This window comes from Geotrypetes seraphini, chromosome 1, assembly GCF_902459505.1.
Source record: "Geotrypetes seraphini chromosome 1, aGeoSer1.1, whole genome shotgun sequence".
Classification (NCBI taxonomy): domain Eukaryota; kingdom Metazoa; phylum Chordata; class Amphibia; order Gymnophiona; family Dermophiidae; genus Geotrypetes; species Geotrypetes seraphini.
In genome coordinates this window covers 500,788,352-500,805,672 of record NC_047084.1, presented here as the reverse complement: position 1 = coordinate 500,805,672, position 17,321 = coordinate 500,788,352, and the positions used below count along the sequence as shown (strand labels likewise).

The 17,321-nt window shown below is 42.0% G+C and overlaps 1 protein-coding gene across 3 annotated transcripts in view; it reads left to right on the top strand.

Annotated features, from left to right (window-relative positions):
• Positions 1-14,266, top strand: part of KIF27 (kinesin family member 27) — a 253,192-nt gene extending 238,926 nt beyond the window's left edge. For all 3 annotated transcript variants that reach the window (XM_033927630.1, XM_033927611.1, XM_033927620.1), the window contains 2 exons: positions 4,246-4,410; positions 13,314-14,266. In XM_033927630.1, the coding sequence (XP_033783521.1) occupies positions 4,246-4,410; positions 13,314-13,786 (638 nt within the window). In that variant the 3' untranslated portion in view covers positions 13,787-14,266. The remainder of the gene's footprint in view (positions 1-4,245; positions 4,411-13,313) is intronic.
• Positions 14,267-17,321: the final 3,055 nt, after the last annotated feature.

The following is a 17,321-nucleotide window of genomic DNA, read 5'->3' as shown; positions in this document are numbered from 1 at the left end:
TATGGAATGGTTTGGTATTGGATCCGGATTTATACAAATGATACAAGCATTGTACAGCTCCCCAACTGCTCGCTTATATATAAATAATAATTTTTCGGATGCTTTTAAGTTGCAGAGGGGAGTTAGACAAGGTTGTCCATTATCTCCTTTGCTCTTTGATATAGTTCTTGAACCCTTATTATTAGCTATTCGACAGGCAAAGGACATACAGGGTATTCCATGTGCTGGAGTGGAATATAAAGTATCTGCTTATGCAGATGACATCTTGCTTCATTTGAGGAATCCGGAAACAACAATCCCATGTCTACTGAAGGTCATAGATACATTTGGAAAATTCTCAGGATACAAAATAAATTGGACTAAATCAGAGATTTTACCTTTAAATGTGCATTGTACAAAAGGTATACTTGATACTTTCCCTTTTATATGGAAAGAGGATGGAATAAAATACTTAGGTATTTGGCTGAATAAAACACTTGAAGAGACAATAAGAATAAATTAAAAAATTTTATTACAAAAAGTTACAGAATTGTGTGAGCAATGGAATCCTTTACATTTGTCCTGGTGGGGAAGAGTACAAACTGTTAAAATGATGATTTTGCCTGTGGTTTGCTATCAATTGGGAATGATACCAGTGTTTTTTCAGGGGTCTTTCTATAAAAAATTAAATAGTATTCTGGTTAAATTTATTTGGCTGGGTAAAATTGCAAGAGTGGCTTTAGTGTCTTTGCAAAGACCAATTAAGGAGGGTGGGGTAAATTTTCCCAATTTTTATAGGTATCATCAGGCCTATATCATGCGCCAAGGTATGTATTGGGTCCTCCCAGAGTTTTTGGAACAATTACCAGAGTGGTTAAGGGTGGAGAGATCACTTATCTTTCCACTTAGGCTTGATCTTTTGCTTGGTATAAAGGTGCCTAGAATACGTAAGGACAATAGAGTATTAATGGATACTTGGAAAACATTAAGGTTTGTAGACAAATTAACTACTGATTCTATTTTAAAATCGAAACAACAGACTATTTGGGTAAACTCCAAGATACAAATAGGCGGGTTTAAGGTTGTCTGGAAAGATTGGATTAAAGCAGGTATAAGATCATTAACGGAAGTAATTGATAATGATAAGATGCTTGAATTTTCACAATTGCAACATAAATATGGTCTGAATAAAAAACAAAGTTATAAGTGGTTGCAATTGAAGCAGGCTATTCAGGTGGGGTTCCCTGAATGGAAATCTTTAAATGATCATTACAGCTTAGAATTTTTATGTTTCCAGGCAGATTTTCTGGGTCACCAGGCCACAAAGTGGTATAAAATTATATCTAATTATTTGAATAAGAAGCCTAAAAATGGATTAAGAGATATTTGGAGCATTGAGATTAAGCATCAGATTAATGCATCTCAATGGCCACGTATTTGGTCTTGGAGAATTAAAGGTACGATGTCAGCATCTATTAGGCAAACATGGTTCTTTTTGTTGCATAGAGCATTCTGGACCCCTACTAGATTACAAAAATTAGATTGCTCTAAGTCTAATAGATGCTGGCATTGTAAAATTGAAGTTGGAACTCTAGACCATCTTTTATTTTATTGTCCATGTATTCAGGCATTTTGGATATCAATATGGGATCAAGTTAATATGTTGATGGAGAGTCATGTGGCTTTATCCTATGACACAGTGATTTTTGGAATGTGTATGAGGGCCAAATGCCAAATATCTGCAGCAAACAATAAATTATTGTTGATTCTTACGGGAGTGGGAATTCAACAGATAACAACTAATTGGAAAGACTGTTCTAGATTGAATTGTAATTTTTGGTGGAACTCAGTTTGTCATATGTATAAGATGGAAAGATTTTTTGCGATACAGAGGGGGTATTTTAAAAGATTTCAAGAGGTGTGGAGGCCATTAATTGAATATTATAACGAGTAAAGTTTATTCTTTTTCCTTAGGGGATAATATATAGAAATGGGATGGGATGGGAGGGATAGGGAGGGAAAAATATTGGAAAGATGTTGTTATGAAAAATAAGGAGATATATGTAATAGGATGGGATATTTATTGTTGTGCATTACTGGGTATAATAAAATGTTTAAAGTGTTTGAGGAAGAAGGATGGGGGGAGGGACAGATTTCATGTCAGATTAATTGTATTATCAAAAAGGGATGTATAATTATATATAAATTTGGAAGGAATATTTTATTGATATGGAAAAGGGTGGGAGGTGGGGGGAGAATAAAAACATGTATAATAATATTGTTTAAGAATGCCAAGTGTGTTATGTAAATTAATTGTAATAATACTGTACACTTGTTGAAAGAAATAAAAGGAATAAAGATTAAAAAAAAAAAAAAAAAAAGAACATATATACTTCTTTGTGACTTAGGTATAGTCAAGTTTGAAGATAGATTTGGGCAGAGTGCAGGCAAACTCAACAGGTTTACATGCATACTTTATGAAATGTATGCTAACCATTGTAAACCTTTTTAGGAAACCTGAAAACAAATAATACAAATGTCTATATTAGTTTCCAAATAGCCACTATAATATCTACATACCTCAGCATGCCACTCACTGGTAAATCAATGAGGATCATGCACCTATGTTGTCATTGGTCTCATAGATCAACTATTTTTGACATTTTTAAAGTTTTATATATAAATATAATTTACTTTCGCTAGCTTTTATGAAACCGCGGTAGAGGGTTTACTACAGGCTGGCAAGGTAAATGCTCTGACGCTCATTCAGTTCCTATGAGCATCAGAGCATTTACCTCACCGGCCCTCAGTAAAACCTTCTGCTGTGGTTTCATAAAAAAAATTTTTAAAAATAAAATTGCCGTGGTTTCATAAAAGGAGCCCTGTATCTATATAGCTTGTTCCAACTTACAATGACACTTCTTTTTCATTGAAATGTGAAACTTCACTCATCTTTTAGATTTTTGTTTATCATTCAGTTCGGGGATTATCTATCCAACATAGTCTATGTTTCGCCAAGAGCTGCCTCAAGGCGTATCTTCGTAAACTGCCAGCTCCAACATCTACAGTCAGTCTATTTCACTGATCTGAAAATGGACTGACTAGAGATGTCAGAGTTGTCTGAAAGCTTAAGCCGCTCTGTGCCAGAAGTTCAGATTGGACTCAATGTTTCAAGTCTTTAAGTTTATCTCTAACCCGAACTTAAAGCACCATATAACTCAAGCTTGCAGGGAGCTGAGTCTCGATGCTGGATGTTCAGGCTGGTCTAGTGGATTCAAGTCTCATGAGATTTGAAATAGCAAGACCAACATGAACTTCTGGCCCCACACAACTCAAGCTTATAGGGAGCTGAGTCATGGTGGGGGGAAGCAGGAATCCTGCTGTTTCTTTTTTTGCTGAAGCCAAGTGGGAAAAATTGGGTGAAAGCCATGGGGGGAAGAGAGAAAGAGAAACTGGGTGAAAGCTGTTGGGGGAATAATGGGAGAATACTACGACTACTACTATTTATTATTTTTATAGTGCTGAAAGGCATATGCAGCGCTGTACATTTTAACATACAATAGACAGTCCCTGCTCAGAAGAGCTTTCAATCTAATTTAGACAGGACCTTTCAGGGTTGGGAAGGTTGTAGTGGGTATAGGTATTTGACAGCAGAGAGGGAGAGTTAAGAGTTGAAAGCAATTTAAAAAAAGTGGGCCTTTAGCTTGGATTTGTACACTGCCAGGGATGGAGCACGACATATTGATTCAGGCAACCTGTTCCAGGCATACGGCGCCGCAAGAAAGAAAGGATGGAGTCTGGAGTTGGCAGTGGAAGAGAAGGCTACAGATAAGAGGGGCTTGCCCGATGAGCGGAGATCACAGGGGGTGGGAGAGCATAGGGGGAGATGAGTGAGGAGAGATATCGGGGGCTTCAGAGCGAATGCACTTGTAGGTCAGCAAGAGGAGTTTAAACTGTATTCGGAAATGGATGGGGAGCCAATGAAGCGACTTGACAGAGAAAGGCTGTGTATATGTGTGGGGTGGATGGGGAGTAACATGAGAGAAACCGTGAGTGTGCATCTTAACCCTCTGAATGTTATAAAATATAAAATGTGGCCCCCAGATTAAAAAAAAGGTTGACTATGCCTCACCTAGGTCTGCCTTGGGTTTTAAAAGTTTGGAAACATTGGATTAGAGGACTAATTAATTGATCATATTGTCCCATGTCTCCATATGTAAAGTGAGGTTTTTCATTGTAGCTGAGTGTGTGGCTTACTGTTTTTAGAACATGATGGTGATGGTGTTGCAGAAAGCATCAAAACGTATGAAGCTAAAGTGCAGCAGCTGGAAAAAGATCTTTTCTTCTACAAGAATTCTAGTCGAGAACTGAAGAAAAAGTTAAAGGAGTTAGTGGGAGACATGCGTCCTCAACAGTTGCCATCTGTTAAACGTATGTATGCTATCCAACATAGAAATTTTTATCTCTTACAAATTAATGCCATTTCCAGTGCAATAGGTGAGACATTCTAGACCAGGGCTGCCCAATTCCTATTCTCGAGATCTATTGGCAGGCCAGGTTTTCAGGATATCCACAATGAATATGCATGAGAGAGATTTGCCTGTACTGCCTTCTTGGAAATCTCTCTCATGCATATTCATTGTGGATATCTTGAAAACCTGGCCTGCCAGTAGATCTCGAGGACCGGAATTAGGCAGCCCTGTTCTAGACAGTAGGGTTATTTCTCCATACTCACATGCTCTGCAGAAGGAATCCACTCTAGATTTTTTACTCTGCCTCTGTAATATTGCACGCATGTCTGCAACTGTGTATGTTCTGCTCTCCCCATTTTATTGTTTTAAATTTGATGTAGTTTCATCCCCTTTGCAGGTATTTTCACATTTGAAGCAAATTTGGGGCTCTTCCTGCTTGAGAATTCACAGACTTCAGTCTGTAGCTGACAAGCCGAACCTTTTTGGGTACCTATTAGCCTGTCTGCAGTTTTCCTTGGAGCTCAAGGCTGTCCCTGACGTAGTCTCACCTTCTGTTTAGCAGGGGTCGAGTGCAGACTGTTAGGAATGCTTAGGGGGCTCAGTGATGTTCCGCAGCCTGCCAGCTGCATTTTTGTGCCTCCGCCCGTTATGATGTACATCTGATGGTCTGCTGGGGTGGACGCATAGTCAGACAGTCGAGTCTGACCAGCAGCCCGAAGATCAGCTTTGTGAGACCATTCCCAGTATTGTGGTAATGAATTCTTATATAGCTGAGTATTAGCTGTGAACAGGTGGATTCCAGTGTATCAGATCACAGTAAGTACAAGGAACTGACAACTTGTGAGAGATGTTTGAGAAAGTTAAAAAGGTGGGTTTTTCTGAGCTTCTGAATGTTCCCCCCTCCTAAAAAATCCTAAAATTGCCATTTTTGGACTTTGGTGTTGGTGGCCATCTTGGATTTTTAGCAATCTTTTTTTTTCTTCTCCCTACTTCTTCAAAACTGCAGTTTTTGCCTGGAAAACTGCTGGGATGGAGTCCTTGGGGTCTCCTTGTGTGAATTCATGCCAGGATTGCGCAAATTTAGCACTTTTTGAGCATCCTTATGCAGTGGCGTACTAAGGGGGGGCGGGAGGGGCGGTCCGCCCCGGGTGCCAACCATGAGGGGGTGTTCCCGGCCTTGCCGTTCATTCCCCATCCACCACCCCCGAAGGACCGCTCGCCCCACTGACCTTCCTGCACCACCTGTGAAGCAGCCCGCAGCAGGATCGCGACTTCAGCGATACCTGAGCTGCTTGGGCGCTGCTTCCTGCGCCGCGGTCCCGCTCCTCCTCTGATGTCAGAGGAGGGGCGGGAACGCGGCGCAGGAAGCAGCGCCTAAGCAGCGCAGAGATCGCTGACGTCGGGATCCTGCTGCGGCTGCTTCATAGGTGGTGCGGGAAGGTCAGTGGGGCGAGCGGTCCTTCGGGGGTGGTGGGGGGGGACTGAACGGCAAGGCCGGGAGCATAGATAGTGCTGCTTCATAGTGGTGCGGGGAGGCCAGGGGCGAGTGGTCCTTCGGGGTGGGGCGGGCGGGCAGGCAGGCAGGCTTTCAAGGAGGAGGGGGGTGACAGACAGGCAGAAAGGCCTTCAAGGGGGGACAGGCCTTCAAGGGGGGGACAGGAAGGCCTTCAAGGGGGGGGACAGGCCTTTGGGGGTGTGTGCAGACCTTCAAGGGGGAGGGACAGGCCTTCAAGGGGGGGCAGGCAGGCCTTCAAGGGGGGGACAGGTCTACAAGGGGGTGGGACAGGCCTACAAGGGGGTGGGACAGGCCTTCAAGGGGGGAACAGGCCTTGGGGGGGTGCAGGCCTTCGGGGGGGTGCAGGCCTTTAAGGGGGGGACAGGCCTTCAAGGGGGGGACAGGCCTACAAGGGGGACAGGCCTACAAGGGGGTGGGGCAGGCCTTCAGGGGGGTTCAGGCCTTCAAGGGGGTGCAGACCTTCAAGGGGGTGCAGGCCTTCAAGGGGGGACAGGCCTTCAGGGGGGTGCAGGCCTTCGGGGGGGTGCAGACCTTCAAGGGGGGGACAGGCCTTCAAGGGGGGGACAGGAAGACAGGCCTACAAGGGGGGGACAGGCCTACAAGGGGGGGAGGACAGGCCTTGGGGGGGGTGCAGACCTTCAAGGGGGGGACAGGCCTTCAAGGGGGGACAGGCAGGCAGGCCTTCAAGGGGGGACAGGCCTACAAGGGGGGGACAGGCCTTCAAGGAGGTGGGACAGGCCTTCAAGGGGGGTGCAGGCCTTCAAGGGGGGACAGGCAGACCTTTAAGGGGGGACAGGCCTTTGGGGGGGGACCCTGGTTTAGAAGTACACGGAGGGAAGGGGGTGTTCAAAGAGACGTGCATATGCCAAACTTTGGGGGGGAGGAAGAAATAATTGGTCTGAAAATAGAGGAGAGGAAGAGAGATGATGGACCATGGGATTTAGGGAGGGAAGGAACAGAAAGGGAGAGAAATTGGACACAAGGGATGGTGTGGAGGAGGGATAGAGATACTGGATAGGAGGGTAATTGGGAAAAGAAAGGGAGAGATGGTGGACTCGGGTGGTGGGGAAGGAGGGAGAGATGCCGGATGAAAGGGTAGTTAAGAAAAGGTGGATCTGTGGAGGGAGATGAAAAAAAGGAAAGATACCAGACTTCCTGGGGAGGGAAGGGAAATGGAAAGGGAGGACAGAGTTGGCAGATGGATGGTTAGCATGCAGAAAGAAGAAAGAAGGAGACCCCAAGTTATCAGAAGAAAACCAGAGCCTTGGACCAACAAGATTTGAAATATAACCAGACAACAAAAGGTAGAAAAATTAATTTTATTTTCTGTTTTGTGATTATAATATGTCAGATTTGAAATGTGTATCCTGCCAGAGCTGGTGTTGGACTGCAAACGTGAGCTAGGATTTAACAGAGAGAGGAAAAGTCCTTTTTGTTTCTTTATTTTATTTACACCACAGCGCCAGTGTGATTAGGAGAAACCAAAGGGGGTGAAAAAGCTATAAAACCCACCAGGAGTTTTGAAAAAAATCACCCAACTGGGCAGGAAAATCGAATTGAATAACCAATTCAATAGGCTGAATCGAATCAAAATTTTTTTTCCTGAATCTGGCAGCATTAGTTTGCGCTACTGTCTTAGACTTTAGGACCTGGGATTGGGGAGAGATGGCATCCTCAGTACTTTATAATGCAAGTGAAACGAGGATTTGGTCAGATTTTTGAAGGGTCTGCAGAAAAAAAATATTGTATAGGCCGGGGACATGAGACAGCAGGAAATGGGAACTTTTCTTCCTTCTATTTTTGTGAATGGAAAGGCTGAGGATGTCAGAGAGTTCAGTTAAAATATGTGCTTTATAAGAAAATATAATAATGTGTTTTATAAAGTTTATAGCATAGCTGGCCTACCCAGTGAGGTGTTCCTAGTGGTGGTGGTGGCAGCGTGTCAATGTGTTGAGAGGAAGAGGTGGTCTGGGAAATTCTGCTGAGCAAACTCCGGGCCCATTTCCACCCCCCAGTTAGTCCACTCCACTCAACTGGTTCACACACTGAGTGGGTCTTTGGGTGTTGTTTTGGGATCTCTTCCAGTGGTTTATCAGTATCTCCTTCTGGTCCAAGGAAGGAAACTTTGTTATCCTTAGCATTGACCTACAGAATATGTTTGTAACAGCGCTGCTTGTGTGGCATTAGGCTATGTAGTGATCGAAAGAAAAAAACAGACCTTTGCACATTTTTGCACTATATGGTGGGTGTATGAGGAGATTCACATTTCCTGCACAGCTAAGTCCATGTATTATGTCAACAAGCAAGGGGGCACGGGCTCGGCCTCCCTCTGCCAGGAAGCTCTCAGAGTCTGGGATTGGGCGGTTCGACACAACACCTTCCTCAAAGCTGTCTACATTCAGGGGAGGGACAATGTCTTGGCGGACAAACTGAGTCGTCTTCTCCAGCCTCACGAATGGACACTCCACTCCAAGCCCCTTCATCAGATCTTTGCTCAGTGGGGAACGCCTCAGATAGACCTCTTTGCGGCTCCCCACAATTTCAAGCTGCCTTAGTTTTGCTCCAGGATCTACGCTCCTCATCGCCTCGAGGCAGATGCTTTTCTGCTGGATTGGGGGAATTGCTTTCTGTATGCGTTTCCGCCATTCCCTCTCATTCAAAAGTCTCTAGTCAAACTGAAGTCCGAACATGCCACCATGATTCTGATAGCTCCTCGGTGGCCCAGGCAACCTTGGTTCTCCCTTCTTCTTCAACTCAGCAGCAGGAAACCGTACCTACTTCCAGTGTTTCCTTCACTGCTTACTCAGCATCAGGGGTCTCTGCTTCATCCCAACCTGCAGTCTCTCCACCTGACAGCTTGGTTCCTCTCAACGTAACCCCGCACCAGTTTTCCCAGGCAGTGAGGGATGTCTTGGAGGCTTCTAGGAAGCCTGCTACTCGTCAATGCTACTCCCAAAAATGGACTAGATTTTCTTCATGGTGTATTTCCAATTCTAAGGAGCCTCAGCGAGCCTCCCTATCCTCTGTTTTGGACTATCTTTTACATCTGTCTCAGTCTGGTCTCAAGTCGACATCTATACGAGTCCACCTGAGTGCTATTGCGGCTTTCCATCAGCCTCTACAAGGGAAACCTCTCTCTTCTCATCCTGTGGTTTCCCGATTTATGAAAGGACTTTTTCATGTCAATCCTCCTCTCAAACTGCCTCCAGTGGTTTGGGATCTAAATGTTGTCCTTTCTCAGCTTATGAAACCTCCTTTTGAGCCTCTGAGCAAGGCTCCACTAAAGTTTCTCACTTGGAAAGTGGTTTTTCTGGTGGCCCTCACATCTGCTCGCAGGGTCAGTGAGCTTCAGGCCTTGGTGGCGGACCCACCTTTCACTGTTTTCCATCATGACAAGGTGGTCCTCCGCACTCATCCGAAATTCCTACCTAAGGTGGTCTCTGAATTTCATCTCAACCAATCCATCGTGCTTCCAGTGTTTTTTCCAAAGCCTCATTCTCATCCTGGAGAATCAGCTCTGCACACTCTGGACTGTAAACATGCTTTGACTTTCTACTTGGATCGCACCAAACCACACAGAACTGCTCCTCAACTTTTCGTCTCCTTTGATCCAAACAAGTTGGGACGACCTGTATCGAAGCGCACCATCTCCAACTGGATGGCGGCTTGTATCTCTTTCTGCTATGCCCAGGCTGGATTACCCCTTCCCTGTAAGGTCACAGCCCATAAGGTCAGAGCAATGGCAGCCTCTGTAGCCTTCCTCAGATCGACACCGATTGAGGAGATTTGTAAGGCTGCCACTTGGTCCTCGGTTCATACATTCACCTCTCATTATTGTCTGGATACTTTCTCCAGAAGGGATGGACAGTTTGGCCAAACAGTGTTACAAAATTTATTCTCCTAAGTTGCCAACTCTCCCACCATCCCATTGAGGTTAGCTTGGAGGTCACCCACTAGTGAGAATACCTGCCTGCTTGTCCTGGGATAAAGCAATGTTACTTACCGTAACAGTTGTTATCCAGGGACAGCAGGCAGCTATTCTCACGTCCCACCCACCTCCCCTGGGTTGGCTTCTCTGCTAGCTACCTGAACTGAGGAGACACGCCCAGAGCATCGGGCGGGAAGGCACTGGCGCATGCGCGGTGCGGGCATCTCGAAACTTCTGAGTTTCTTCAAGCAAGACATGCTTGCAAGATGTCCGTATCGGGGCTCTGTCGGATGACATCACCCACTAGTGAGAATAACTGCCTGCTGTCCCTGGATAACAACTGTTACGGTAAGTAACATTGCTTTTTCTACCTTTTGTTGTCTGGTTATTTTGCTTTTAGTCCCAGTATCTCTTTCTGATTTTTGTCTATCTTCTAATTTTCTTTCCAGTGTCTGCTGTCCATTTTTTTTCTCCTCTTCTCTCTTGCTTCAGTCCATGTCTCCAACATATTGATTTTTCCCAGTTCAAACTATTAAAATGATGATCTTGCCTGTGGTTTGTTACCAGATGGGTATGATACCAGTTTTTTTTAGGGGTCTTTTTATAAAAAGTTAAATAGTATTCTTACAAATTTTATTTGGCTAGGTAAAATTGCTAGAATTGTTTTAGTGTCTCTACAAAAATCAATTAGAGGGAGGGGTAAATTTTTCCAAATTTTAAAGGTATCATCAATCCTATATTATGCGTCAGGGTATGTATTGGATCCTCCCAGAGCTCATCGAAAATATCCCAGATTGGTTGTGGTTGGAATGGCGACTCATGTTTCCTCTACGATTATGCCATGTTCTTAGTGTTAAAATGCCTAGGTTATATAAAGAAACCAGAATATTAGTAGATACATGGAAAACCTTAAGATATGTGAATAATTTAACACCTATTCCAATACATAAATCAACAAATCAAACTATATGGCTCAACTCCAAGATTCAAATTGACAGATTTAAGATCATCTGGAAGTATTGGATGATGGCAGGTATACGTATTCTAGAAGGTGTTATATCTAATGGTAAGCTGCTTGATTTTACACAGTTGCAACATAAATTTAGTCTTGATAAATCACAAAGTTTTAGATGGTTGCAACTGAAGCAGGCCATTCAGGCGGGGTTCCCTGAATGGAAAAATCTTACTAATCAATATAGTTTAGAGTTCTTATGCTTTCAGGTGGACTTCTTGGGACACCAGGCCACACAGTGGTATAAATTGATATCTAGATTTATAAATAAAAAAACAAAAACTGGTCTTCGGGACATTTGGAGCATTGAGATTAAGCATCAAATTACTGCGTCTCAATGGCCACAAATTTGGTCTTGGAGGATGGAGATGTACAGTATCTGCATCTATGAGACAAACTTGGTTTTTTCTGTTACATAGAGCATTTTGGACCCCTGTTCATTTACAAAAATTAGATAGCTCTAAGTCTAATAGATGTTGACATTGTCATCTCGAAGCTGGGGCTTTAGATCATCTTTTATTCTATTGTCCATTTATTTTGGCTTTCTGGAAATCAATATGGGGCCAAATAAATAGTTTATTAGAAAATCCGGTGGCTTTAACATATGATACTATTTTATTTGGCATGTCAATGAGGGCGAAGAGTCAGATTTCTTCAAAAAATAATAAGCTTTTACTTATGACAGGAGTTGCCATACAACAAATTACATTTAATTGGAAAAATTGCAGCAGATTAAACTACAGTTTCTGGTGGAATTCTTTGTGTCATATATATAAAATGGAAAGAACATTAGCCACACAGAAAGGACATGTTAGTAAATTTTGGGATGTTTGGGGGCCATTAACAGAATATTGTAATGAGTAGATAACATTTTTCCCTTAATAATACAATTGCAAATGAGGGAGTAGGGGTGGGGAGGTTTCTGATCTTTTATTAAATGTTTGGATTAATAGAAAAGATTATATTGTATAATATATGTGAATGCATATGATATGGTAGGGATGGGAAGGAGGGGATAAATTTCATTAATTTAAGATGATTATATTAGAAAATCAAGTGATGTTTTTAAGTTCAAATGTTATTTCCTGATACACTTGTTATAAGTTGTAAAATTAATAAAGATTTTTTTTTAAAAAGATTTTTTTCCTTTCAACTTTTCTGCCTCTGTCCACTCAAATCCCCCCCCCTCTTTCTCATCCTTCTCCTTTTTAAATTTTCAGCTACCTATCAATTTTCCATCTTCTCTTATTCTGTAGCTCTCCCATTTCCCAGCTTCCTCTTTCCTTCTATCTCTCCTCATCTCTCCTTTTGGTCCAACATTTTGCTTCCTCTCTCTTCTTCGCTCCCCCCTTGATGCTGAACAATGAGATGGAAGGAAAAAAAAAAGAGATGCTGCATCTCTCTCTCCCTTCCACCCCCAGGCCTAATATTTCTCCCTCCCTTGCAACTCCAGATCTCACTTTTCTCCCTTTCTCTTCCCTGCCCCCATCCCATATCTCCCCCTGTCTGCCTGCCTCCCTCCCTCCCCCCAGGTCCACCATTTCTCTTCCCTTCAAGTATCTTTTTCCCTCTTCCTCCACACTACCCAAATCCAACCTCACAGCCCAGCTTGCCTTTTCCTCCAGCGCTAGTCTCTCTTTCCACACAGCCCGACGTGTCTTTCCCTCCAGCGCCAGTCCGATGTCGCCACCAAGCCGAGTAGCCTGCCTGCCTCAGTGATTCAGCAGTGTTGTATATGGCTCCCCCTCCTGCTTTTCGCCTGCTGCGGTCTGTCTCAAATGATGCACAACTTCCTGTTTCTGCCCGGGTGGACCGCGGCGGACGGAAGGCAGGAGGGGGAGCCACGGACAACACTGCCAAAGCCGGCAGACTTTCCGGCGTGATGGCGATGTCAAACCGGCGCAGGAGGGAGGACACACTGGGTTACATCCGTGCATGCTCAAACACCCTCTAGACGCGGCTCTGAACTCTGGTAAGAGCCAGGATACTGCAAAATCTGGACAAAGTGCCAGGTTTGTAAAATCCATCTAGACAACCAGACAGTCCTCTAAAAAGAGGACATGCCAAGGTAAATCCAGACATCTGGTAACCCTAAATATTCTTACCAATGAAAGCGACAACATTTTAGGAGGTGCATGCAATATATATATATATATATATATATATATATATTTTTTTTTTTTTTTTTACTTTATTTAGTTTTTAATGCCAACAAAAAGTGCAATACAATTTATATGCAAATAATGATAATCAACCAAGCATATATAATCAATCAGTATCTATATCATCTATATCAATCAGTATCTATCTTCATGTTGTCTCATATAATCTTGCAAAATTATGGTGTCTTGACCTGGGATGCTTAAGAGAATATTGCATTTCAATTAGTTTTTGCTTTGTTTTCAGATAATGGTACTGGTGATGGAATACAGGTCCAAGAAGAAACAGGAACTCTAACAGAAGCATTGAGATGGCTATCCAAACTTGATAAAACTAATGGAAAATTAAAAGAGATAGATACTGGGGCAACTGGTTTGAGAATACATCAGCACCATCACAGAAACTGGGGAGATATATCTGATACACCACAATCCCCAGCAATGGTAGAACTTAGTAAGAGGCATTTGAGTAGTGAAGACCAGGTGGAAACAGAGGAAGTACAATCTTCAAAACCTCCCACCCATGTACTTTCCCATTCCCAAACAATAGAGAACATTACCCTTCTTCAAGGGAAGACGCCAGTAAAAGTTTCCCGACGAGAATTACGGCAAATTTCTGCCTCAGAACTGTCCATGAGGCGATCCAGCTTGGGAACCAGTGGTTCCATTGCTGCAGATTCTATTGAAATATCGAGAAAGTCCACTGATTTCAAGACTTAAACTTTACTGAACTGGCAACTTGACTAGCATACATTCCATATTACTACATATTATGTATGTATAATATGAATATTCCCTTGCTATGCTTCTTGGATTCCTCAGCTTTTCAAGGAACCTGATATGAGCAATCACTTGCCTTGAATTATAATTTTCAGCATTACAGAGGCTCCTTCAGATATTGGATGCGTGCTAGCTGAAAATAAAGTTAAAAAAACAACAACCAAACAAACAAGAAAGAAAAGTCAAGTTCCAAAAGGTTTTGTGGGTGGTTGTTTTTTGGGTTTTTTTGCAAGGCAGGTCACTAAAGGGATCTTCAGTGTAAGCCCATAACAACTGGCTTACCTAAAGATATCCTGCTATTGCAACAGTATCCATTATATTAAGATATGAATGAAATTAGTTTGGAATTATATGAAAAGTTGGAGGTATCTGACCTTCATCTCACCTTATCTGGACTTTAATAAAAATTGTGTATAAACTTTTGCAGACCGGTAATTATATCCCTCACTGATCACTCAAGTATGGTGCTTAGTTTCTCTAGCCTGCAGACTAAGTATTTAAGGGACCATTTGAAGGACTGTAATTCAAATCTTCTAGATCTAATTACAAATTATTTAATATTGAGGAAAAGGTATTTTTTAATCTGTCAAAAAAATATAGCTTTCTACCAAAAGTCATCTTTGTTGACATCTTTTGTCCCTGGAAAACCTAGCAAACTTTCAAGCATCATATACTTTGTGAACAGAAAAAAAGAACACTAATCTTGTGGGGAGGGGTAAATTCTTGATTCTTTGCTCTCGCCTATGAGTTGAATGAGGGGGAAAAGCCAAGCAGCTGTGTACTGGAGATAGCAAAAGGAGTTCTTGCAAGAAAGAAGAATTTACATAAAAATAAGCTTTGATCCAAGGTATGTATGTTAAGTACTCTATATATGTATATCTTTAGCATTTTGTACCTGACCAAAATATTGTGTGTGTCAATGAGATATTATAATACTTATCAGTGGTTAATCTCAGTGTGGAAAATAAAACACACATTTTCTTGCATGGGAGTGTTCTATCCAGTAAACACACACTATGGCCATACATTTTTCTGTTCAATAATTTGTAATTGCAGATCTATTCAGGTCTCAATTGGCAGTTATTATAAGCTATAACAGTAGACTCATATTTCCATTAGTTTAGTTTAGTTCTCTCTTCTTTGTTAATGAAACTGGCATAGATACATATAATTTAATTGGTCATGGGATGCTCTATAACTCAAGTTTACTCAAAATGTTTCATCAGTGAAAGTGGTTTTCTACTTTACTTATCTTTGATCCTTTGTTAAAGAAAATGCAAAGAAAAATTCAGAGGGTGAGAATGGGGCGAGGCACTTAGTCAGTCACCTTTTTCACATTACAAAAATGGAACTACTATAATAGCAAAGAGGTGCCAGTATGCTCTCTACACAGTTATGCAAGGATAGCTTTTTGCAAGATGTGACTTCAAAGCTAACCACTTATGAAATTCTTTGTATTATTAGCAATAAAAATAACATTTTGTTATTAGCTATTTTGGCTGCAGTGTCTCGGAAAGAGAGAGAGAAAAAAAACAAAGCACGCCAAAGTTACTAAAACCTCCAGCACTCTTTTAAGATTATACCTAGTTTTGTATCCATTTGCTGATTTTTTTTTTTTTCTACAGTTTTCTTGGGGTTTTGTATGATTGCATATATACAATTTTTACATTATAAATAATTCAAAATTAAATGAGTTTCAGTATTCTGTGACTAGCCTGTAAGCGTCACTGCTTGTACTGTGTGATTGCTTTCATTTATTTAGGAGTTCACATACTTTTAGACAGTAACAGAGAATTGATCTTTAAATAAATCTACATCAGTGACAGAACAGATATCTTCCAGACAAGCAGCAATCTAGGACTTCTTCAAGCTCTTTTTTAATTTAGGAGAACAAGATTCATAATTTTACTGATCTCTGAGAATAAATACGCTGATGTTAATCCATGTTTTGCACTTAAGAATATAACTTGGAGAATTAATATTTCTATAGTGCTGGCCTGCTTCTACGACTCAATGCCATGCCAAGTTTAACTTTAAAAAATATGGATTTCATTTTCCACAGATACCATCCTTTAATGATGGGGCTGTTAGTCAGGGCTGTCTTTAAACCTGGAGCAGCTAGGCCTACAAATAGACTAGTTTCTTCAATTTTAAGAGAGGGTAGATGGTAACCACCAGTTCCCTCCTCCTGCCACCAGCCGACACCATAGAGTTGTCTTTAGGTCTGTGCAGTGTGACTATCACAGGGCCCAGTGCAGCTACCAAATGGAATTTAAAACATATATTGTTTCCCATCTTGCAAAAGTTGACTGGTGAAAATACAGGAGCTAGGTTTATAATGAAAATAAAACTGCAATACCATTCATAATTAGAATACTGTATATTCCTCCCATTGGTAAGCTTTATGCTTATTATTGTTTCTTTCTTAGTGCATTACATTTTCAACCCATGGACAACTATGCTTAGAAGAACATTAAAGTGGAAAGGCTTGAAATGTGGCATAGTCCTGTGCTCAAGTGATTTTCTAATCATGAGTTAAAGAAGGATGTGAATTAAAATGTTATATGTAAGGGCTGAAGCTGTAGGTTTGAATTAATAAGAGGTTTTCCTTTTAAAAAATAAAGTGTATTGGTAATTTACTTCATCCCTATGTACAACTCTTCTATGGCTATTTATCATTGTCAAGAATGCACAAAATAATGGGCCCCTTTTACAAAGCAGCAGTAGCAGCAATTCCACGCAGAAATGCAATGCAGCTCATTCAGTTCTTATGGACTGCATCGCATTTGCCACACTGGGACTTGCTTCTGCGGCTTTGTACAAGGGGCTCAATGTGCAATATACAGTACATTTCAAAAATTACATTTTCCTGCAACTTATACCATCATAAAAGTAATGGCTGACTATGAAACTTGGAATATCAGCTGTTGTAGGAAATACTGTTCCATGTTCAGCCCACATGCTTATATTTAATAAATTAAATTGTTTAATATAAATTTGCTGAATTTTGTCTTTTCTTGTTAAAATCATAAAAACAGAGAAAAATAAAGGCAGATAAAAGCCATATAGCCTATCCACTCCCTTAGAGATCCTATGCACTTGTTCCAAGCTTTCTTAAATTCATATACAATTTTGACCTCTACCAGGAGGCTGTTCCACAAGCAGTGGCGTACCAAGGGGGGGGGGGGGGCGGGGGAGGCGGTCCGCCCCAGGTGCAAGGCCCGAGGGGGTGTTCAGCTGGCCGGGGAATAGGCTGCCACTGGGGAAAGAAAGAAGCCGGCGCCGAATTCTCCCTCCCTGCTGCTTCTCTTCCCCGAGCCGAGCAACTCTAGCCGTCCGACGTCAATTTTGACCGTCGGAGAGGATGTTCTGGGCCAGCCAATCGCTGCCTGGCTGGTCCGGAATGTCCTCTCCGACGTTAGAATTGACGTCGGGCAGCCAGAGTTGGTCGGCCCGCAGGAAAAGAAGGAGGGCG